Source organism: Microcaecilia unicolor, chromosome 7 (assembly GCF_901765095.1).
Source record: "Microcaecilia unicolor chromosome 7, aMicUni1.1, whole genome shotgun sequence".
Lineage (NCBI taxonomy): Eukaryota > Metazoa > Chordata > Amphibia > Gymnophiona > Siphonopidae > Microcaecilia > Microcaecilia unicolor.
Window position 1 is genome coordinate 122,396,478 of NC_044037.1, and position 24,500 is coordinate 122,420,977.

Sequence of the window (24,500 nt, forward strand, 5' to 3'; positions counted from 1 at the left end):
CATCCAAGAGCTTATCACGGCTCAATGGACTGACCCTGAGGGGCATTTGAAAGTCACCAGGGCTAAGGGGCAATTATACCCTCTAAGTGAGGAGCATTTGGCGTGCCTAGCAGTGCCTAAAGTGGATGCCCTGGTCACGGCTGTGACAAAGAGAACTACCCTCCCAGTGGAAGGAGGAGTTGCCCTGAAGGACATGAAGGACCGTCGCCTGGAGGCAGCTATGAAACGGTCCTTTGAAATTTCAGGCCTATCCTTACGGGCGTCTGCATGCAGCTGCTACGCTGCCCGAGCCTGCCTCGCTTGGTTACAACAGGCAGTGGAACAGCTCAGAGATGGAGCGGAGCCCCTTTCCGAGGTGGCACTGCGGATGGAGTCGGCCTTGTCATTTTTGGCTGACGCCCTTTATGATCTGGTCAGAGCTTCGGCTAAACAGATGGCTGTAGCGGTGGCTTCTTCTGTGGCTACGGCATTGGGCAGCTGACATGGCCTCTAAGCAAAGGTTGGTGAAGGTGCCCTTTCAAGGCCTTCTCCTGTTTGGTGAGGAGTTGGAGAAAATTGTGAAAGGCCTGGAGGATGCCAAACCCCAGCGCTTACCCGAGGATAGGCCACGGCCTTCTTCCAAGGGTCAGGCAGTTCCCTCTTCTTACAGACCTTGCTTCTGTGAAGCTAGAAGGTACCGCTCGGGGCGTTCTGGGTTCACTTCGCGTGCTCGTTTTCAGCAGAGGAGCTCCTATTCGCTCGGACAAACGTTCCACAGCAGCAGGCTCAAGACCTGGAGTTCAAGGGCGACCCTCTCAATGATGGTGCGCCGGCCCTCTCCTCGATGCCTGTCATCGGAGGACGACTTTCCCTCTTTCTCGAGGAGTGGGCCAAGATTACCTCAGATCAGTGGGTCTTGGACCTGATCAGAGAAGGCTACAGAATAGAATTCAATGCCCCGATAAGAGATGTGTTTGTGGAGTCCCGATGCGGTTCTGCCGCCAAATGGGCGGCGGTAGAGGAGACCTTGCAAGGCTTGATTCATATAGGGGCAGTTTCCCCCGTGCCTCCCACCAAATGCGGCTCTAGCCGTTACTCCATTTACTTCATGGTGCCGCGAAAAGGAGGGTCTTTTCGGCCTATCCTAGACTTAAAAGGAGTCAACAAGTCTCTGAACGTGCAGCATTTTCACATGGAAACACTGCACTCCGTCATAGTGGCGGTACAGCCAGGAGAGTTTCTCACGTCTCTGGACCTGAAAGAAGCTTACTTGCACATACCAATTTGGCCCCCGCACCGGAGGTTTCTGCGTTTTGCGGTGATGGGAAAACATTTCCAGTTTTGGGCCTTGCCTTTTGGCCTCGCCTCAGCTCCTTGAACCTTTTCCAAGGTAATGGTGGTAGTAGCTGCTTTTCTCAGGCGAGAGGCTATCCGGGTTCACCCGTACCTAGATGACTGGCTCATCAGAGCAGACTCTGTAGAGGAGAGTCATCAGGTTACAACCAGAGTGGTCTCAGTACTGCAATCTCTGGGCTGGGTTGTCAATATAGCCAAAAGTCACCTGACCCTCTCTCAATCTCTAGAATATTTGGGGGTCCGGTTCGACACAGCCTCAGGGTTTGTCTTTCTACCCGAGCCAAGGCGGTGCAAGCTTCAGAACCAGGTCCGTCTGCTCCTGAGGATGCCTCGCCTGCGAGCTTGGGGCATAGTCCAGCTGTTGGGGTCGATGACGGCCACTTTGGAAGTGGTGCCTTGGGCGAGAGCGCACCTGAGACCTCTGCAGTGCTCCCTGCTTCAACGATGGTCTCTAATATCTCAGGATTATCAATGCAGACTCACGTGGCTCCCTGCGGCCCAGCTCAGTATGGAGTGGTGGCTCTCAGACAGCATGCTGCGGCGAGGAATGCCGCTAGCGCTCCCCGATTGGTGCCTGGTGGTAATAGATGCCAGCCTGAAGGGCTGGGGTGCACATTGCCGAGGAAGGCATGCCAAGGGTTTTTGGAAACCCGAGGAGTCGGAGTGGATTTGGGATAGTGGGAGTTGAGCCTCCTCAGCCTTTCAGCTTTTAATAGTTCACAGGGGTCATCTCTCTCTGATCTAATGGCAGCATGTCTAAACATGAAGTGTCCTCTAGCTTGAGAAAAGATTGGGGCTTGGCAGAGATTGATGTTTCCAACCCTTGATGCAGCAGGTGATGCAGATGGTGATATATCCATTCTATTGATCCTGGTAGCTCTGAACTGGCCTTGTGCCTGTGGTATGTGGATCCAGTTTCACTTATTGGAGGGTCCCTCATTCCCTTGCTAAGGGGGCTTAGTTTTCTGCAGCAGGGGCAAGTTTTATGGAAGATCTGGACCCCTTTTGGCTTAGAGCTTGGCTCTTGAGAAGTGGAATCTGAAACAGGGTTTTTTTGATTTCCTAATGTTATGACCTTACTGAAGTTGCACAGGTCTTTTGCATCGCTGGCATATATTTACATTTGACAAGTTTTTGAGTACTGGTTTTCAGTTCAAGACCTGTCTCCATGGTGTGTAGTCCTTTCCTCGATTCTAACATTATTGCAGGAGGTCTTGATCAGAGTTTAGTCCTTAACCCTCTTAAGGTTCAGTGCTTTCATGTTTCTGAGGCAAGATAAACAGGCTTTCCCTGGTGACTCAGAAGAATGTGTTTCTATATTTGTGGGCAGTAAAGTAGATTTGTCGTGCCATGTTTTAATGTTAACTTGTTCCACTGTGCTTTGGCCAGTCCACCACTGAGTTCTTAAAATGTACCTCTGAAAGATCAGTTTCTGAAGGTTTTTCTGGTTTCTGTATGCCCTTGCCAGGAGAGTTTGAGTTGTCAGCTCTCTCCTTCAGGGATCCCTATTTATCCTTCACAGCTGATTCTTTTCGATTTGTATTGTGTGTTCCTTTTTAACGAAGGTGGTTTCCTGTGAATCAGAAGGGCTCATTTCCAGTGTTCACTAAGAAAGAGAAATAGAATTGAATACTTCATAAATTGGATTTTTGCAGGGTGCTTCTGTGTTACTTGATGGTGATAAATTCTTTCCAAAAATCCACTGTTCTTTGTTTTGTTTCATGGGCCTTGTACAGGTGAAGCCGCCTCAAAGTCCTCTATTGCGCATTGGATCAAGGCAGCTATTGAAGCGGCATGTGTCCTCAACTAGAGAAAGATATCTGCCTCTTTTGAGAACCCAGTTGAAGAGGGCTGGAGTGACTTCTGGATGGAGGCCCAGGCATTCACCCCAGAGCATATCCTTACAGCCTTCTCCGGGGTGACTCCCAGGTCCACTCCGATCCACTCAGGGCCTCCGCTCTAGGTGCCCAGCGCTCCCACCAGGTGCTGTGGAGGACTTGCAGTCCTTCTGCTTATCCTCACAGCTGTATCCGGGGTGACTCCCGGGTTCACCCTGATCTTCCCAGGGCCCTTGCTCCAGGTGCCCAGAGTTTCCAGGTGCTTTTTGGCTAGGATCAGGTGACCCTCAGCGGGAGGAATTCTGGCTTCGGCCTAACCCCTGGTAAGCCTTTCCTCTGCTGAGAGGTGCCCAGCTCTCAGGTGCTGTGGAGGACTTGCAGCTCATCTGCATATCCTTACAGCCTTTTCCGGGGTGAGTTCCAGGTCCACTCCAATCCACTCAGGGCCACCGCTCTAGGTGCCCAGCACTCCCACCAGGTGCTGTGGAGGACTTGCAGCCCTTCTGCATTTCCTCTCAGCTGTTTCTGGGGCATTAAAAGCAGGAAACCGGCCAAAGAGTCGGTTGGGCCGCTGGACGAAAATGGTGTTAAAGGGGCGATCAAGGAGGACAAAGCCGTAGCGGAGAAATTAAACGAATTCTTTGCTTCGGTCTTCACCGAGGAGGATTTGGGGGGGACACCGGTGCCGGAAAGAATATTTGAAGCGGGGGAATCGGAGAAACTAAACAAATTCTCTGTAACCTTGGAGGATGTAATGGGTCAGTTCAGCAAGCTGAAGAGTAGTAAATCACCGGGACCTGATGGTATTCATCCCAGAGTATTAATAGAACTAAAAAATGAACTTGCGGAGCTACTGTTAGAAATATGCAATCTGTCCCTAAAATCGAGTGTAATACCGGAAGACTGGAGGGTAGCCAATGTTACTCCGATTTTTAAGAAGGGTTCCAGAGGAGATCCGGGAAATTATAGACCGGTGAGTCTGACGTCGGTGCCGGGCAAGATGGTGGAGGCTATTATTAAGAATAAAATTGCAGAGCATATACAAAAACATGGACTGATGAGACAAAGTCAGCACGGATTTAGTGAAGGGAAGTCTTGCCTCACCAATCTAATGCATTTTTTTGAGGGGGTAAGCAAACATGTGGACAATGGGGAGCCGGTTGATATTGTATATCTGGATTTTCAGAAGGCGTTTGACAAAGTGCCGCACGAAAGACTCCTGAAGAAATTGCAGAGTCATGGAATCGGAGGTAGGGTATTATTATGGATTAAGAACTGGTTGAAAGATAGGAAGCAGAGAGTAGGATTGCGTGGCCAGTATTCTCAGTGGAGGAGGGTAGTTAGTGGGGTCCCGCAGGGGTCTGTGCTGGGTCCGTTGCTTTTTAATGTATTTATAAATGACCTAGAGATGGGAATAACTAGTGAGGTAATTAAATTCGCCGATGACACAAAATTATTCAGGGTCGTCAAGTCGCAGGAGGAATGTGAACGATTACAGGAGGACCTTGCGAGACTGGGAGAATGGGCGTGCAAGTGGCAGATGAAGTTCAATGTTGACAAGTGCAAAGTGATGCATGTGGGTAAGAGGAACCCGAATTATAGCTACGTCTTGCAAGGTTCCGCGTTAGGAGTTACGGATCAAGAAAGGGATCTGGGTGTCGTCGTCGATGATACGCTGAAACCTTCTGCTCAGTGTGCTGCTGCGGCTAGGAAAGCGAATAGAATGTTGGGTGTTATTAAGAAGGGTATGGAGTCCAGGTGTGCGGATGTTATAATGCCGTTGTATCGCTCCATGGTGCGACCGCACCTGGAGTATTGTGTTCAGTACTGGTCTCCGTATCTCAAAAAAGATATAGTAGAATTGGAAAAGGTACAGCGAAGGGCGACGAAAATGATAGTGGGGATGGGACGACTTTCCTATGAAGAGAGGCTGAGAAGGCTAGGGCTTTTCAGCTTGGAGAAGAGACGGCTGAGGGGAGATATGATAGAAGTGTATAAAATAATGAGTGGAATGGATCGGGTGGATGTGAAGCGACTGTTCACGCTATCCAAAAATACTAGGACTAGAGGGCATGAGTTGAAGCTACAGTGTGGTAAATTTAAAACGAATCGGAGAAAATTTTTCTTCACCCAACGTGTAATTAGACTCTGGAATTCATTGCCGGAGAACGTGGTACGGGCGGTTAGCTTGACGGAGTTTAAAAAGGGGTTAGATAGATTCCTAAAGGACAAGTCCATAGACCGCTATTAAATGGACTGGAAAAATTCCTCATTTTTAGGTACAACTTGTCTGGAATGTTTTTACGTTTGGGGAGCGTGCCAGGTGCCCTTGACCTGGATTGGCCACTGTCGGTGACAGGATGCTGGGCTAGATGGACCTTTGGTCTTTCCCAGTATGGCACTACTTATGTACTTATGTACTTATTTTTCTCTTTACATTAATTTTTCTCCCAGTTACTACTTATGGCTCCAGTACACTTTTTCTTCTTGGTACTGTCCCTTCCTAATTTGTTTCTGCATCATAAACCACTGTACACTGCAGGAACACATTGTCCACCTTCTGTATTCATCTCACCATCTCTTTTTTTTTTCCTCTTCCTTTTTCTCGGCTCTCAAACCTTCAACATTTAACTTCCTTCCATTCATCCACATCCTTTCTATCTGAGTAAATCTCGCATTCGTCACTGTCGTACCTCTCCTACTCTTCTCCGTACTCTCTTGCTCGTTTCCTTCCCTCCGCTGGGGACATTAATCCCAATCCTGGTCCTCCACATCAGCTCTCATCCTATTTGTGCAGGTCACACCGTGATAACTCCAATCTAATTTCTGTTCCTCTCCTCCCCCCTTCTTCCCTGCCTTTCTCTTGCGCTCTGTGGAATGCTCACTCTGTCTGTAACAAACTTTCCTACATCCATGACCTCTTTATCTCTTGTACTCTCCATCTGTTTGCCCTAACTGAAACTTTGCTTTGCCCTGAAGACTCTTCTTCAGTCGCAGCCCTATGCCATGGAGTTTCTTTTCTCCCATACTCCTCGCCTGGTTGGCCGTGGAGGTGGTGTTGGGCTACTACTTTCACCCTCTTGTAGATTTCAACCTCTTCTTCCTCCTCAGTCTCACTGTTTTTCTTCCTTCGAAGTCCGCTCCTCTGCCTCTCCGAGTAGCAGTCATTTATCGACCCCCTGATAAGTCCCTTTCTTCCTTTCTCACTGACTGTGATGCCTGGCTTTCCTTCTTTCTTGAACCTTCATCTCCTTCCCTCATTCTTGGGGATTTTACCATTCATGCTAATGATCCCTCTGACTCTTACGCTTCTCAGTTTCTTGCATTAACATCATCTTTTGTCTTCAACTGTGCTCCACTGCCCCCACTCACCAGAATGGCCATTGTCTTGATCTTATCCTCTTCTCAAACTGCTCACTCTCCAGTTTCTGTGCCTCAACTCTTTCCCTCTCTGACCATCATCTGATAACTTTCACCCTTCTCCCCAGTCCCGTCCAATCTTAATCAATACATTTAGGAATCTTCAAGCTATTGACCCTTCTACTCTGTCGTCCACTGTTTCAAATCTCTTCTCTACCACTGTGTTATCCAAGTCTGTCAATGAGGCTGTCTCTTCCTATAATACTATTCTCTCCTCGGCGTTGAATACTCTCGCTCCTCCCATTCCCCGTTTTGTAAAACGTACCAAACCCCAGCCTTAGCTGACCTCCAGAATCCGCTAACTATGTTCCTGTGCCCGCTCTGCCGAATGCCTTTGGCTGAAATCCAGTGCCCATGCTGACTTCATACACTTCAAATTCTTGCTGACTACCTTCCAGTCTGCTCTTTTACTTGCCAAACAGGACTCTTACATCCAGTTGACAAATTCTCTTGGCTGAAACCCTCAACGTCTCTTTGCCACACTGAATTCTCTCCTCAAAGTGCCTTCACTTCCCCCCCAGACTCTGGCTGAGTTCTTTCATGATAAGGTTCACAAGATTAAACTTGAATTCTCAACCAAGTCACCGCCACCTCTCCTTCCCTTAGTACTTTCCCTCAACCCTCCAACCCCTGCCTCCTTTTCTTCCTTTTCTGAAATCACTGAAGAGGAAACTACACATCTTATTTCTTCCTCGAAACTACCTACCTGTTCCTCTGATCCTATTCCCACCCATCTACTTAACACTGTCTCTCCTACTGTCATCCCTTTTATCCGTCATATCCTCAATCTTTCACTTTCCACTGTGACTGTTCCTGATGCCTTCAAACATGCTGTAGTCACACCACTCCTTAAAAAAACCTTCATTGGACCCTACCTGTCCTTCCAACTATTGCCCCATCTCCCTCCTCCCTTTCCTATCCAAGATACTTGAACGTGCTGTTCACCGGTGTTGCCTTGACTTTCTTTCATCTCAAGCAATTCTTGATCCACTTCAATCTGGCTTTCGCCCCTTCATTCAGCTGAAACAGCGCTTGCTAAAGTCTCCAATGATCTGTTCCTGGCCAGATCCAAAGGTCTCTGTTCTATCCTCATCCTTCTCGATCTATCTGCTGCTTATGACACTTGATCACAGCCTAGTCCTTGATACGCTGTCCTCACTTGGATTTCAGGACTCTGTTCGTTCCTGGTTTTCTTCTTATCTCTCCCAGCGTACCTTTTGTGTATACTCTAGTGGATCCTCCTCTACTTCTATCCCACTGTCAGTTTTGGTGTACCTCAGGGATCTGTCCTGGGACCTCTTCTTCTTTTCTCCATCTATACTTCTTCCCTTGGTACTCTGATCTCATCCCATGGTTTTCAGTATCATCTTTACGCTGATGACTCCCAGATCTACCTCTCCACACCAGAAATCTCAGCCGAAATCCAGGCCAAAGTATCAGCCTGCCTGTCTGACATTGCTGCTTGGATGTCTCAGCGCCATCTGAAACTAAACATGACCAAGACTGAGCTTCTTATCTTTCCCCCTAAACCAACCTCTCCTCCGCCCCCATTCTCTATTTCTGTGGATAACACTCTCATCAACTCGTAACCTTGGGGTCATCTTCGACTCCTCCCTCTCCTTCTCTGCACATATTCAGCAGACTGCTAAAACCTGTTGTTTCTTTCTCTATAGTATCAGCAAAATTCGCCCTTTCCTTTCTGAGCACACTACCAAAACCCTCATCCACATTCTTATCACATCTCGCTTAGACTATTGCAACTTGCTTCTCAGAGGTCTCTCGCTTAGACTATTGCAACTTGCTTCTCACAGGTCTCCCACTTAGCCATCTCTCTCCTCTTCAATCTGTTCAAAATTCTGCTGCACAACTAATATTCCGTCAGTGTCATTATGCTCATATTAGCCCTCTTCTCAAGTCACTTCACTGGCTTCCTATCTGTTTCTGCATACAGTTCAAACTCCTCTTATTGACTTATAAGTGCATTCACGCTGTAGCTCCTCAGTACCTCTCCACTCTCATCTCTCCCTACATTCCTCCCCGGGAACTCCATTCACTTAGTAAATCTCTCTTATCTGCACCCTTCTCCTCCACCGCTAACTCCAGACTCCGTTCCTTTTATCTTGCTGCGCCATATGCCTGGAATAGACTTCCTGATCCGGTACGTCAAGCTCCAATCTCTGGCCGTCTTCAAATCTAAGCTAAAAGCCCATCTTTTTGATGCTGCTTTTAACTCCTAACCCTTACTCACTTGTTCAGAACCCTTATTTTATCATCCTCACTTTAATATTCCCTTTTCTATTGTTTGTCCTAATTAGATTGTAAGCTCTGTCGAGCAGGGACTGTCTCTTCATGTTTAGGTGTACAGCGCTGCGTACGTCTAGTAGCGCTATAGAAATGATGAGTAGTAGTAGCAGAGTAGTAGAACATATTTGCAGGACAGTATCATGGTTGTCATTGCATTGTTTTGTAAAGCAGTAACAGATTTTCAAGCAGTGCTGTGGAGGTTTTGCCTTCCGCCTGCACTGAGGAGTACGTCCTGTGGGTCTGGACTGGTCTAGTAGAACGAAAAGGAAAGTGAAGTTTGGTCTGATAATTTTCTTTCCTTGAGACCTGCTAGACCAGTCCAGAACCCACCTAGGAAGACTGGGGGATTCTGGGAAGTTTTTTTTTCTTTTGGAACCTGGCTACTCTTTCAGCTCTTGAGGCAGTATTCTAGTTATATTTCTCTCTAACTCTCTCTGGTCTGCAGCGGGTTCCTCTCTTGGGTTTGGGTTCCATATGTATGTATACGTGTTCCTCTTGTTTATTTGTTGGCATTTACATACTGACAAATTTCAGCTTGAACCACTCCTTTAGTTGGTGATATCACTGGAGCAGCTCATATTTTCTGCTTCCATCTGCTGGTAGGGTGACAACCTATCAGTATGGATTGGTCAGTTATCGAGTAAGACTATACTTTATCATCAGCATAGCAGTGTATACCAAATCCAAAAAGAGAAGAAAAGCTTGTTTGAATTATCACTTTAACAGGTTTGCTCTTGTGTAATGTTCAGCATTGTAAAAAGTGCATGGCTGGTTCTTTTGGGTTTGTAATAAAACTGACCACCCCCTACTCCCCCCCCCCCCCCCCCCCCCCCCCAACTCGCTAACCTGTCGTTTTCATTTTGGGTATGCCGCAGGTATGCAGAGGAAGAGATTCAGGAGAAAGTGGCTACCTTCCGACAGATGTTGTTAGAGAAGGACTTGGCCTTGGCTAAAGAGCAAGAGACGCAGAAAACAAAGTGAGTTCCTGTTGTGAAGAGGGAGAACACAGTCTTTGGATTTCTATGTATGCTGTTAAGCAGATCAGTAGAGGCTTCCTGTGTGTCTGTCCTTTTAAGGTGTTCATTGTTTTATCATTTTCCTTCGTAGTATCTCGGAAACACATCAGCAGGCAGAAGCAAATGAAAAGAAGAATGAGCGACTGCGGGCTGCCTTTGGCATTAGTGAAAACTATGTGGATGGAAGTTCATTCGATCCTAGCAGACGGGCAAAGGAAGGGGAAGCTGCATTGACACAACAACCAGAACCAAAGCATAGGTAAAGGAGGAATAGCAGACAGAGCAGATGAAGATGAAAGCAAACGCAGTAAAGGGAATGCGAGAGAGCAGGGTAAAGCTGGTGCAGGGGATGAGAGAGCATGTTCAGGGCAGAGGCAGTGTGAGGGATATCAGAGGATTAAGGTGGCAGAGTAGAGGCAGTATAATATCATTTTTATAACTATTGGGTAAGCACAGTGTAGCACAGTGATTAAATATTCAGGTGCAATATGCTCCTGCCCAAAAGAGCTTACAATCTAAGGCAAAGGGGGATAGTGACTTGCTCAGAATCACAAGGATTGCTAGTGGTAGGAACAGGATCTGAGCCCTGGTTCTCAGCTCATTGTTTCAGCTACTGGTCATTTTCTCTCGTATACAAATGATATAAATTACCTGAAATCCATCCAGTGTGGAGAGAGTTCTTTGCGAAGAAAGGGGTCACCCAGTAATTTCTGTATATATATTACAAGTTTTATTTGGTGGTATATTGGAAGGTTGGGGGCAGCAGACACAAGTTTGAATTTGCAGCTTTACCCCTGCTTCTCAGGTCCCTTCATAGCTCCTTGGGTGTAGAGATGAAGTCTAGGTATACTCACCATTGGAGCATATCATGGTTCTGCTTCTCCACTCCTAAGGGAGTAGCATGGTGTTCTTCAGCAGTGTTTTTAAAAATGATGAGATGTACAGAGAGAAAAGGAACATGCCTAGCAAACTTTTTATAGGAAGTTTTATGGTACAACTTCTGTTTTGTTACTCTTTGACCTGTCAGCATAGCAGCAAGATCAGGTCCGATATGTTAAAACTTCACACTTTAATCTTCCCTTTCTTTACAGTGTGGCAGAAAATTTGGGTAGTTCCCGCTCCCCTTCCCCCATCAAGCAGAAGAAAAAGAAGAAAAAGAAGGATCGAGGGAGGTAAATGAGAGGTGTTTTTTTTTTTTTTTTCACCTGTTCAGAGAGAAGAGAGGGCCACAGTGGGCTGAGAAACATAGATGGTGGGAGCATGCTCTTTTCCTTAAAGGGTTTGGTGCCTTAGAATAGACAGGCAAAGAAGAGGGCTTTCTCTGGATTTTCAAAAGGCGTTTGACAAGGTACCTCATAAAAGGCTACAGAGGAAATTGAAGGGTCATGGGATAGGAGGAAATGTCCTATTGTGGATTAAAAACTTGTTGAAGGATAGGAAACAGAGAGTGAGGTTAAATGGGCAGTATTCACGATGGAGAAGGGTAGTTTGTGGGGTTCCTCAGGGGTCTGTGCTAGGACCGCTGCTTTTTAATATATTTATAAATGATTTAGAGATGGGAGTAACTAGCGAGGTAATTAAATTTGCTGAAGACACAAAGTTATTCAAAGTCTTTAACTCATGACAGGATTGTGAAAAATTACAGAAGGACCTTACAAGACTGGGAGACTGGGCGGCTAAACGGCTGATGACGTTTAATGTGAACAAGTGCAAGGTGATGCATGTGGGGAAAAAAGAACCCGAATTATAGCTACGTCATGCAAGGTTCCACGTTAGGAGTTACGGACCAAGAAAGGGATCTAGGTGTCGTCGTCGATAATAAACCTTCTGCTCAGTGTGCTGCTGCGGCTAGGAAAACGAATAGAATGTTGGGTATTATTAGGAAAGGTATGGAAAACAGGTGTGAGGATGTTATTATACCGTTGTATCGCTCCATGGTGCGACCACACCTTGAGTATTGTGTTCAATTCTGGTCGCCGCATCTCAAGAAAGATATAGAAGAATTGGAAAAGGTGCAGCGAAGGGCGACTAAAATGATAGCGGGGATGGGACGACTTCCCTATGAAGAAAGACTAAGGAGGCTAGGGCTTTTCAGCTTGGAGAAGAGATGGCTGAGGGGAGACATGATAGAGGTACATAGTGGAGTGGAACAGGTGGATGTGAAGTGTCTGTTCACGCTTTCCAGAATTACTAGGACTAGGGGGCATGCAATGAAACTACAGTGTAGTAAATTTAAAACAAATCAGAGAGAATATTTCTTCACCCAATACATAATTTAAACTCTGGAATTCGTTGCCGGAGAATGTGGTGAAGGCGGTTAGCTTAGCAGAGTTTTAAAAGGGTTTGGACGGTTTCTTAAAGGACAAGTCCATAAACCGCTACTAAATGGACTTGAGAAAAATCCACAATTCCAGGAATAACATGTATAGAATGTTTGTACGTTTGGGAAGCTTGCCAGGTGCCCTTGGCCTGGATTGGCCGCTGTCGTGGACAGGATGCTGGGCTCGATGGACACTTGGTCTTTTCCCAGTATGGCATTACTTATGTACTTATGTAGTATCACTAACAAATTTGCAGAACAATGACCTGGTCACCACTGTCCTCCATCCTCTAGCCACTACAGTTGGATGCCCAGATAAAGTACATAGGTACATAAGTATTGCCATACTGGGACAGACTAAAGGTCCATCAAGCCCAGCATCCTGTTTCCAACAGTGCCCAAAAGCTACAAGAATGGTATGGGATTTGCGTTACAAGACATATGAGGAGAGACTTGCGGACCTGAACATGTATACCCTGGAGGAAAGGAGAAACGGGGGTGATATGATACAGACGTTCAAATATTTGAAAGGTATTAATCTGCAAACGAACCTTTCCTTGTCATCAACAGCAGATGAATCCATTAACTGATGGGTTATATCTGCCTACCAGCAGGTAGAGATAGAGAACACTGAAAAACCACAGTGACCTTAGACGGCTAGCCCCTTCTGCCTTCAGTATATCTCTATCTCCCAGCAGGTGTGGACGTCGCTCGATCAGCTTCTGGATTTCTGCCTGGAGTGGCTCCTGTGCTTTGCCAGTAGAGCAGGGGTGTTGTGGCTGGTGGTGCCCACTTTGAAGGCATACTTGGTTTTGTCCCTCTGTTGTTGCCTGCCTCCAACTTTCCTTACAGTGTAAAAAAAAAAAGGGTGCGCTTTTTCGACGTTGCTGTTCTGAGGCTTTCTCCAGAGATTCTGGTTCAGTGCAGCTTGACCGGAGCTCGTTGACTCGGTCTTCTGAGGTGAGAGTGGTGCCCAGCTCCTCTGGGAAGGTTCCTGTGGACAGCGTTCTGTGCAGGGTAAGTTTTGGCGCGAAGCTGCCATTTTATTCTATATTTCCGTCCGGTCGGGCGATGGCTGCTGCTCCCGCTGTGGTAAACGCAGGTCAGCAGCGGGGCTTTGCAGTACTTGCTCCTTAGACGATTGTGCTAGTACGGGCATGGCAAGCGGTGATTCTTCCCGCTCGATGGAGCTGGCAGCGGGCGCCATTTTGGAAGCACCGTGTGGATCAACCCTTTCGGTTGCGGGGGAGTCTGAGTGCAGGGGGAGCGCCTGGTTCCGAGGCTGCTATAGGAGCTCCTTCCTCCGCTTCTCCTAATTCGGGGGTGGAGGACCAGGGTAAGTTTTTCTCTCCTGAATTCGTGCTGTTGATGCATATGGCCTTTATGTTAAAAAGGACTCTGCCAGAGACGTCTGACACTACGTTGCGGACTGAATTCCCTCCAGGTTTTGATAGTCCAGTGTTGGCTGATGAGTTTCCTTTTTCCCTCGAGCGTTGGACTGACGCTAAACGTAGACGGATAAGTTCCCCGTCTGAGAGTGCCGCCTCTCCCTTCCCCCCCCTCTGATCAGGCTATGGGGAGTCAGAGGAGTCTGGTAGGCCCTCATGGACAGATGATCCAGATGAGGGTCCCTGTTTGACACAGAATTTGGATGATCCTAAAACGGTACGGATTTTCCACTGCGACGAGCTGCCAGCTCTCATTTCTGACGCCTTGCAGTCCCTTTCTATTGAAGATCCGGCCGAGGGCGATGCCTCCTCTGTTAATCCTAGGATGGCTAGTACTAAGAAGCCTTCTAGGGCTTTTCCTCCATCCAAGAGCTTATTTCTTCTCAGTGGTCTGACCCTGATGGGCCTTTGAAGGTGGCCAGGGCTATGGGTCAGCTTTACCCTCTGAGTGAGGATCACTTCTCCCCTTTGGGGATTTCTAAAGTGGATGCGTTGGTCACGGCCGTGACTAAAAAGACCACTCTCTCTGTGGAGGGAGGGGTCGCTTTGAAAGATACGCAGCACCGGCGGCTAGAATCCGCGTTGAAGTGGTCCTTTGAAATCTCGGGCCTTTCCTTAAGTTCTTATGCAGCCTGTGCTTGCCTTTCCTGGTTACAGCAGGCGGGTGGTATGCCCGAGGATGGTACGGGTTCCCTCTCTGAGTTTGGCCTGCATATGGAGTCTGCCCTGTCCTTTTTGGCTGATGCCCTTTACGATCTGGTCAGAGCTTTGGCTAAGCAGATGTCTGTGGAGGTTGTTGCCCGCTGCCTTCTTTGGCTGCGGCATTGGGCGGCTGACATGGCCTCTAAGCAGAGGCTGTTGAGGTTACCCTTTAGGGGCCTTCTGTTATTTGGAGAGGAATTGGAGAAGATTGTTAAAGACCTAGGGGACTCTATGTCCCAGCGGTTGCCTGAGGATGGGCCGCGGCCTTCTTCCAAAAACTCTGTTTTTCCCTCCTCCTCTAGGCCATGTTTCCGTGAAGCTTGCAGATATCGCTCGGGGCACTCTGCTGGGTTTTTTCAACGTGCCTGTTTTCAGCAGAGGAACTCCTTTCGCTTGGAGAAACGTTTCGCAGTGGCCGGCCAACGGCCAGGAGTTCAGGGGCGTCCTTCGCAATGATGGGACGCCGGTCCACTCGTCTATTCCAGCAGTAGGGGGTCGTCTTTCCCTCTTCATCGAGGAGTGGACCAAGATTTCTTCGGATCAGTGGGTCCTGGATCTGATCAGATTGGAATTTGGTGCCCCAGTGAGAGAGGCTTTTTTGGAGTCCTGATGCGGCACTGCCGTCAAATGGGCGGCGGTAGAGGAGACCTTGCAAGTCTTGCTGCACCTCGGAGCGGTGCCTTCCGCCGAACGCGACTGCGGTCGCTACTCCATTTATTTTGTGGTTCCTCGAAAAGGCGGGGGTCGTTCAGACCGATCCTCGACTTACGAAGAGTCAACGAGGCCCTAAGAGTGCGTCACTTTTGCATGGAAACCCTGTGCTCTGTTATTGCGGCGGTACAGCCAGGAGAGTTTTTCACGTCTCTGGACCTCAAGGAAGTGTATTTGCACATTCCTGTTTGGCCTCCGCATCAGCAGTTTCTCCGGTTTTCGGTTTTCGGCCAACATTTCCAGTTTCGGACTTTGCCTTTCGGCCTAGCCACAGCTCCCCTTACCTTTTCCAAGGTGATGGTGGTAGTAGCTGCCTTTCTCAGGCGAGAGGGCATCAGAGTTCACCCGTATCTCGATGACTGGCTCATCAGGGCGGATTCGGCAGATGAGAGCCGACTCGCCACATCTATGGTGATAACGGTTCTTCAGACTCTGGGCTGGGTGATCAATTTGCCCAAACGTCACCTGACCCCCCCTTTCAGTCTCTCGAGTATTTGGGGGTCGTTCGACACGGCCTCGAGGTTCGTATTTCTCCCTGACCACAGGCGATGCAAGCTTCAGAATCAGGTCAGTCTGCTCCTGCGAATGCCTCGCCCTCGAGCTTGGGACTTTGTTCCTGGGGTCGATGATGGCCACCATGGAGGTGGTTCCCTGGGCGAGAGCTCACATGAGGCCGCTGCAGATTGCTCCGCTTCAACAATGGTCTCCGATCTCCCAGGAAAACCAACGCAGACTAACGTGGCTCCCTGCGGCCCGGCACAGTATGGATTGGTGGCTCTCCGACAGGATGCTGTGGCAGGGAATGCCACTTGCGCTTCCTTCTTGGTACCTGGTGATTGCGGATGCCAGCCTTTCGGGCTGGGGAGCTCATTGCCGGGGAAGCTATGCTCAGGGTCCGTGCACACCTGTGGAAGCGGGATGGTCCATCAATCGCTTGGAACTGAGAGCGATATTTCAGGCTCTGCTGGCCTTCCACAAGACTCTGAAGGGGCTTCGTGTCCGGGTGCTGTCAGACAACATGACAGCAGTGGCCTACATCAATCAGGGCGGCACTCAGTGCAGGGCCCTGGCTGCGGAGGCGGCTCAGATTTTCCACTGGGCCGAGCTCCACTTGCATCTGCTGTCCGCAGGTCAGAGCAAAGTGCAGGCCGATTTCCTCAGCAGACATCAAATCGACCCGGCGGAATGGGAACTGGCAGAAGAAATTTTTCTTTAGATATGTGCCAAATGGGGGACTCCCAGTTTGGATCTAATGGCATCAAGTGCAAATGCCAAAGTCCCTTGCTTTTTCAGCAGAAGGAGAGATCCTCGCTCGGTGGGGTTGGATGCTCTGGCTCAACCCTGGCCCTCGGGCCTCCTATATGTGATCCCTCCTTGGCCCTTGGGCCTCCTATATGTGTTCCCTCCTTGGCCCTTGATAGGGCGAGTCCTTCTGCAGATTCGACTGCACCGAGGATTGGTGATTCTCATCGCTCCGGATTGGCCAAGGCGTCTGTGGTATGTGGATCTCCGTCGGATGCTGGTAGAGGCTCCACTTCCTTTTCCTCTGCTGCCGAACCTGTTGGTTCAGGGTCCAGTGATTATGGAGGATCCCCGCCGATTTGGTCTTACGGCCTAGTTCTTGAGAGGGCGCAATTGAGAGACAAGTTCTACTCTAACAAGGTCATCTCCACTCTCTTACAGGCCCACAAGCGGTCTACCTCCGCAGCTTATGCTCGGATCTGGCGCAAGTTTGAGGTGTGGTGTGTGTTTCAAAAGTGATCACACCCACGCGGGCTACAGTTTCGTCGGTCCTGGATTTTTTTGCAGGACGGCTTACAAAAGGCCTGGCTTACAATTCCCTGCAGGTTCAAGTGGCAGCGTTGGCATGCTTCCGAGGGAAAGTCCTTTGCTGCTCACCCGGACATTGTCTGATTTCTCAGAGGGGCGCTTCGGCTCCATCCTCCTATGCGGTCGCCATGTCCAGCCTGGAACCTGAGGCTGGTGTTAAAGGCTCTTCAGCGTTCACCTTTCGAGCCACTTAGCCGAGCTTCTGAGAAGGATGTGACTCTCAAGACAGTCTTTTTGGTGGCCATGACATCGGCTAGACGCGTTTCTGAACAGCAGATGCTTTCCTGTTGGGATCCTTTTCTGCAGTTCTCGGTGTCCGGGGTAACAGTACGTACAGTGCCTTCCTTCCTGCCTAAGGTGGTTTCAGCGTTTCACCTGAACCATCCCATTTTCTACCTTCCTTTTCGAGGGAGGACTTTCCGGATTCCTTCGGGCAATTGCGTCTTTTGGATGTCCGCAGGGCTCTATTGCAGTATCTTCAGATGTCAAATGACTTCAGGACTTCTGATCACCTTTTTTTATTGTTGACAGGTCCTCGACGCGGGTGTATGGCGTCTAAGGCCACTATAGCCCGTTGGCTCAGGGAAGTCATTTTTTTCTGTGTATCTGCTTTCAGGCTGGTCTCCGCCTGAAGCGTTTAAAGCGCATTCCATGAGAGCGATTTCCTCCTCGTGGGCTGAAACGGGTGTCCTATCTGTTCAAGAGATCTGTTGTGTGGCTACTTGGGCTTCTCAGCTCTCGTTTGTACGGCATTACAGACTGGATGTGGCAGCAAAGCAGGACGCGCATTTTGGAGCGCATGTGCTTGCTCGCGGAGTTGCCTGTTACCACCCTACGTAGGGAGTGCTTTTGTACATCCCATCAGTTAATGGATTCATCTGCTGTTGATGACAAGGAAGGGAAAATTAGGTTCTTACCTTGATAATTTTCTTTCCTTTAGTCACAGCAGATGAATCCATGATCCCTCCCTATCTGACTTTGGTTTTGTTGTTCAGATCCTTCATGCAAATATTGTATCGCATTGGGAGGAGTTGAAGATCAGTTCTCGGAGTTTCTACATGCTGTTCTATTGCAGGAGGTTGAGAACGTCCCTCCTTTGTTGGTTATTGCTCCGGTTCTGGGGCGTTTGCTCACTGTGAGGAAAGTTTACATTGTTTTACCTTTCTTTCTCACTCTGCTTTGGAAGTTTTTATATACTGAAGGCAGAAGGGGCTAGCCGTCCAAGGTCACTGTGGTTTTTCAGTGTTCTCTATCTCCACCTGCTGGTAGGCGGATATAACCCAACAGTTAATGGATTCATCTGCTGTGACTAAAGGAAAGAAAATTACCAAGGTAAGAATCTAATTTTCCCTTTCCGGAGATGGGAAGGCGGTAGAACTAGAGGACATGAAATGAGATTGAAGGGGGGCAGACTCAAGAAAAATATCAGGAAGCATTTTTTCAGGGAGAGAGTGGTGGATACTTGGAATGCCCTCCCGTGGGAGGTGGTGGAGATGAAAACGGTAACGGAATTCAAACATGCGTGGGATAAAGATAAAGGAATCCTGTTCAGAAGAAATGGATCCTCAGAAGCTTAACCAAGATTGGGTGGCAGAGCTGGTGGTGAGAGGCGGGGCTGGTGGTTGGGAGGCGGGGCTAGTGCTGGGCAGACTTCTACGGTCTGTGCCTTGAAAATGGCAGATACAAATCAAGGTAAGGTATACGCAGAAAGCAGCACATATAAGTTTGTCTTGTTGGGCAGACTGGATTGGCCATGCAGGTCTTTTTCTGCCGTCATCTACTATGTTACTGTGTTACCTGGCAAGATCCCAAAAGAGTAGAATACGTTATATGCTGCTTATCCTAGAAATAAGCGGTGGACTTTCCCCATTTTAATAATGGCTTATGGACTTTTCTTTTGGGAAGCTATCCAAACCTTTTTTAAACCCTGCTAAGCTAACTGCTTTTACTACATTCTCTGGCAGCGAATTCTACAGTTTAATTACATGTTGAGTGAAGAAATATTTTCTCCGATTCATTTTAAATTTACTATTTTGTAGCTTCATTGCGTGCCTCCTTGTCCTAGTATTTTTGGATAGAGTAAACAAGTGATTCACATCTACCCGTTCCACTACACTCATTATTTTATAGACCTCTAAAGGGGGTGATATAGTTCTTTCTGATAGAGCCCTCTGTTTCTTCCACCCAGAATAGTTTGGAGTGCTTCAGTACATCTCATCTGATCTTGGCTGGTAATGTTGAAGACTTCATGCTTTTCCTTTGTTTTACTAGACCAGTTCAGAAGACACCCAAAAATGCTAGAGGTCTGAAGGGATCAGTCCTTGATGGAATGAAGCAGAGCCTAATGTAATTAAACATTATAAGACAAAGGGTCTCAAGCTCTTCTAGCAAGTCCAGAACCCAATATTGGGCATTATTCAGTTCATTTTGATGGTGTTCCTTATGGTTGAGCTCTTGGACACTCGCGTTTGAAATTGTTTGGAGGGATTTAATGCATTATACAGACTAGATTTATTTATTTGTTACACTTGTACCCCGCACTTTCCCACTCATAGCAGGTTCAATGCGGCTTACATAGTAATAGGAATACAAAGTATAATCAGAGAAAAACAGGCTAATTTTAGCACAGTGATAGGGAAGTGTAGATAGGTAACATAATAAGGAGCTCACCAACCTTACAGGGGAAAAGTCAGTTTGAAAGGGTTGGTCTATCTCAGACAGAATCCATATTACTGGACTGGAAAAAAATGAAGGAAAGGAATTTAATATGTAAGTTAAATTTCACCTTGACCTGTTGTCATCATTATTAGTTGTTTCTCTTGTTGGTATTTTTGTTGTTAGGTATTCTCCATTCTTATTTGAAGACAACTCTTATCAAAGGATTCCCTTGCTTGTGGACTTCATATTCTGGTTGTAACAGGTGTTCTTGAAGGACACACCTTTTTGCCACTCTCAAGAATTCTCTTTTCAAAATTTTATATATTGAAACTGGGGGGAAACACCACAAAGCAGATAAATTGGCATTACAATAAATACATGAATTATTCATATATGTAAAAATATAAATAGGTATAAAACCTGAAATGGGGAGGTATCAACCACTTAACAATCACTTATTAAAACTTATACAAACATTTAAAAACAGATCTCCAGCATTATCGTATTCCTCATTTAAATAAGTCCAGCATGGATCAAGTGCCCAACATGTTTTGGCCAATGCCTGCCTCAGAAGTCTTACTTGAAGAGAGCAAGATGCTGAGAAGGGACAGACCAAAAGCCCACTAAGGGCCCAATACCTATAAAAAATGTACGAAAAAAATCTGATCAAAATCAAGGAAGAAATGGGGAAAAAAACAAAACATGAAAATAAAACCAAACCCTACACAGGAACAAAATATTAAAATTAAATTACCAAACACAAAACTATCAATTTCCTCTTTCTCCGAGGACAAGCAGGCTGCTTATTCTCACATGTAGGTCGACATCTGCGTCGGCCCAGGAAGCAGCTAATTTTCGACGCGACCAGGTTATTCCCTTATTTTTTGTGCCCTTTTTCTTTTAACAGGCACATTCGCATCTTTTGATTTCGTCCGAAGCTGTTTTCCCCTTCCATGTCATCGAAGTCTCCCAGCGGCTTCAAACGTTGTATTCGGTGCAACCGGACCATCTCGGGTACCGATACCCACGCCTGATGTATCCAGTGCCTTGGGCCCGACCATAGCCCAGCCGCTTGTAGTCTGTCTTCATATGAAGAAATGGACTCAAGCGTCTTGAGAAAGCTTTTTGGGGCTCGGTGCGGTCCTTCGACATCGGTAATGAGGTCGTCGACATCGAAAAGAGCATCAATGTCGGGAGGAGAGGTGATGGCTGATGAGAGACCAACTCGCACTGGGAGCAGCGAGGTGTCCAGTGGGTCTCCACCTGCCTCGAGGCTTCCTGTTATGCGGGCCCCCTGGACCGACCTTCGTCGGACCAGGCCCCAAGGAGACGTGAGGAGTCTCGATGACAGGCTCGAGCAAAGGCAAAGAAGCACCATCATTGTTCTCCTTCGACACACGGTGCCGGGAGCTCCGGGGCGTCGAGAGAGTTGGCACTCTAGAAGAGTCTGCATTTGAAGTGTCCGCTGAGAGGATCACTCCCCCTCGATACAGGAGGTGCCGATGCGTCTGTCTCCTAGCAGCCCGGTACCTGCTCCCAAGCCGCCACAGATTCTGACACCGCCTGTTCCACCGACCCCGCAGCCTTCTCCGATGGCTGCTCTCGACAAGTGCATCTGGGCCTTGTTTCCAGAACTTCTGGAGGGACTTCTATGTCAGCTTTGGTGTCGGGGGTGCTTGTGCCTTCTGTACCGTCTGCTGCAGCGGTGTCTGGCCCTTCTGCGTTGAGGTCCCCAACTGTGGTACCGCCTGCGGCATCGGCGTCAACTGCCACCCAGGTCAAATTCTTTTCAACATCGGTGGAGGGAGCTTCACTGCAGTCCGAGCAGATGTCGGCCTCTTGACATCGCCATCGTGGACATCGCTCCTCGGTGTCGAGGCAGGTTCAGTGTCGGAGTACCTTAAGAGAGGTCTTATCCGATACTGAGTGGGAGTCAGAGGAAGGTCCCAGGTGCTTTTCTTCTGATGAGTCCTGTGGGACTCCCTCTGAACCTTCCCTTCCACCAGAGAGGAGACTATCTCCACCGGAGAGTCTTTCCTTTTCCTCTTTTGTCCGGGAAATGGCTACGGTTATTCCCTTCCCTGTGGAAGTTGAGGATGAGCCCAGGACTGAGATGCTCGCTATTCCCTTCCCTGTGGAGGTTAAGGATGAGCCCAGGACTGAGATACTCGAAGTCCTGGACTATTCTTCTCCACCTAAAGAGGCTGCGACAGTTCCTCTGCATAAGGTGCTGAAGGAAGTCCTTATGTGAAACTGGTCGCCCCCTCTGTGTGGCCCTGTGGTCCTGAAGAAAGCTGAATCCCAGTATCGGATCTATACAGTGAACCTGGATTGATGAGGCCTCAGTTACCCCACAATTCTGTGGTGGTGGATTCCACCCTCAAGAGAGCCAGGAGTACTAGAGACTATGCTTCGGCACCCCCAGGCAGAGAAGCTAGGACTCTTGATTCTTTTGGGAGGAAGATGTATCAGGCCGCAATGCTCGCTGCCAAGATTCAATCATACCAGCTCTTAATGAGCGTTCACTTGCAGGAGTCGATAAGGCAACTGTTTAACTTGGTTGCTGCACTCCCTAGATCATCTCGTACATACCTAAACCTCCACTACCCAACTTGCAAAGGACTCAAATACAAAACAACCTGTGCATCAAGTTTCTCCTACATAAGTGCACAAATATGGAACGCACTCCCAAAAGTTTTGAAAACAATCCAAGACCACCTAAACTTCAGAAAATCACTAAAAACCAATCTCTTCAAAATCGCCTACCCTACAGATCCACCGTGAATCCCCACATCCGGCTACACAGCTAAACCAATGATCGTACTGGACAATATACAACCTTTCTCCTTTCTACCTTAAAGGAGCCTGGAATACACCTACACCTACCTATTCGAACACAACATAACCTTGTATCTGTTCTTTACTGGATTTGGCAAACGCCTTTACGGTACTGTGTAAGCCACATTGACCCTGCAAATAGGTGGGAAAATGTGGGGTATAATTGCAACAAATAAAAAAAAAAAATAATAATATAAGTGGTCAGGCGGAAGAAGGCATGTTGAAAATTCCTGGCCAGGGGTACGCTCGACACTTTTGATGTAGCATCCAGGATCGCTGCTCAAGGTATAGTGATGTGTAGACTCTCATGGCTGCCTGTCTGTGACCTGGATCATTCGGTCCAGCAGCGAATGGCAGATGTTCCTTGCTAGGCGCACAACATTTTTGGTGGATCTTGTTGATCAGATCAAGAAGCATAAATGATGCTGTGGATTCTCTATCCCACCGGGTGTCTTCTGCTACTACCTCCTCATCTAGGAGGTTTTCTGGGGGGGAAGAGGAGTTCTCTCTATTCTTATCCTAGGCGTAGGTACACTCCTGCTTCTTGGCAGCCTGCCCAGGCTCAGCCCCAGCGTCCTCATTCTCGTCAACAGCGTGTTTCTAAGGCCCATGCTGCTCCCCAGCAAAAGCAGGGAACGGGCTTTTGAATGTCTCCAGTTAAGCATAGCCTCTGTAAAAGTGTCCTTACCGGACGACTTGCCAGTTGGGGGGATGTTGATATTTTTTCACGAAAGGTGGCCTCATAACCTCTGATAAGTGGTGATTCTTCCTCACACAATATAAATACACAGAGATAATATTGGGGTTAAAAGGCAGATAGAATCCCCCCACTGGTGGTTTTTTGACTGACGAGCACAGAGTGTATTCAGGAAGGACGTTGAGTAATCAAAGAGAATACACAGCAATCTGCCTTTTTCATTTGCAAGTAAAGCAGCGAGAAAGCGGAGTCTCTGAAGTCTTTTCCTCCATCAGTAGAAAGAAAGGCATGATAGAGAGTTTTCTTGTAATATTTATATATTGTATATCATGTATTACACCAACAAGCAGGGGGCACCGGATCTCGCCCTCTGTGTCAGGAAGCCGTCCAGATGTGGGTTTGGGCACACCGACATGACATGTTTCTCTAAGCCACTTATCTGGCAGGCGTAAACAACAGTCTGGCCGACAGGTTGAGCAGGATAATGCAACCTCACGAGTGGTCACTGAACATGGGCGTAGTCCGCAAGATATTCCGAGCATGGGGCACCCCCTTGGTGGATCTTTTTGCCACTCAATTCATTCACAAGGTCCCTCAGTTCTGTTCTAGTCTTCAGGCCCATAACAGACTAGCGTGAGATTCCATTCTCCTTCATTGGCTAACAGGCATCCTGTATGTGTATCCTCCCATACCTCTAGTAGGGAAGACTTTGCTGAAACTCAAATAAGATTGTGGAACCATGATTCTGATTGCTCCCTTCTGGCCGCGTCAGATTTGGTTACCTCTTCTTTTGGAGTTGTCTTCCGAGGAACTGTGGAGACTGGAGTGTTTTTCAGCCCTCATCACCCAGAACGAAGGGTTACTTCTACATCCCAACCTCCAGTCTCTGGTTTTCATGGCCTGGATGTTGCAAGCTTAGAATTTGCCTCCTTGGGTCTTTCAGAGGGTGTTTCCCGAGTCTTGCTTGCTTCTAGAAAAGATTCCACGAAGAGTTCTTACTCTTTCAAATGGAGGAGGTTTGCCGTCTGGTGTGACAGCAAGGCCCTAGATCCTTTTTCTTGTCCTACACGGACCCTGCTTGAATACCTTCTACACTTATCAGAGTCTGGTCTCAAGACGAACTCCGTAAGGGTTCATCTTAGTGCGATTAGTGCTTATCATCGTCCTATCTCTGGACAGCCTTTAGTTCGCTTCATGAGAGGTTTGCTTTTGTCAAAGCCCCCGGTCAAACCTCCACCAGTGTCATGGGATCTCAGTGTCCTCACCCAGCTGATGAAAGCTCCTTTTCAGCCACTGAATTCCTGCCATCTGAAGTACTTGACCTGGAAGGTCATTTTCTTGGTGGCTGTTACTTCAGCTCATAGGATCAGTGAGCTTCAGGCC

The 24,500-nt window shown here is 47.9% G+C and overlaps 1 protein-coding gene across 3 annotated transcripts in view; it reads left to right on the top strand.

Annotated features, from left to right (window-relative positions):
* Nucleotides 1-24,500, top strand: part of SRRM2 (serine/arginine repetitive matrix 2) — a 438,109-nt gene that overhangs the window by 31,069 nt on the left and 382,540 nt on the right. For all 3 annotated transcript variants that reach the window (XM_030209921.1, XM_030209923.1, XM_030209922.1), the window contains exons 3-5: nucleotides 9,773-9,874; nucleotides 10,005-10,172; nucleotides 11,005-11,085. In XM_030209921.1, coding sequence (XP_030065781.1) covers nucleotides 9,773-9,874; nucleotides 10,005-10,172; nucleotides 11,005-11,085 — 351 coding nt within the window. The remainder of the gene's footprint in view (nucleotides 1-9,772; nucleotides 9,875-10,004; nucleotides 10,173-11,004; nucleotides 11,086-24,500) is intronic.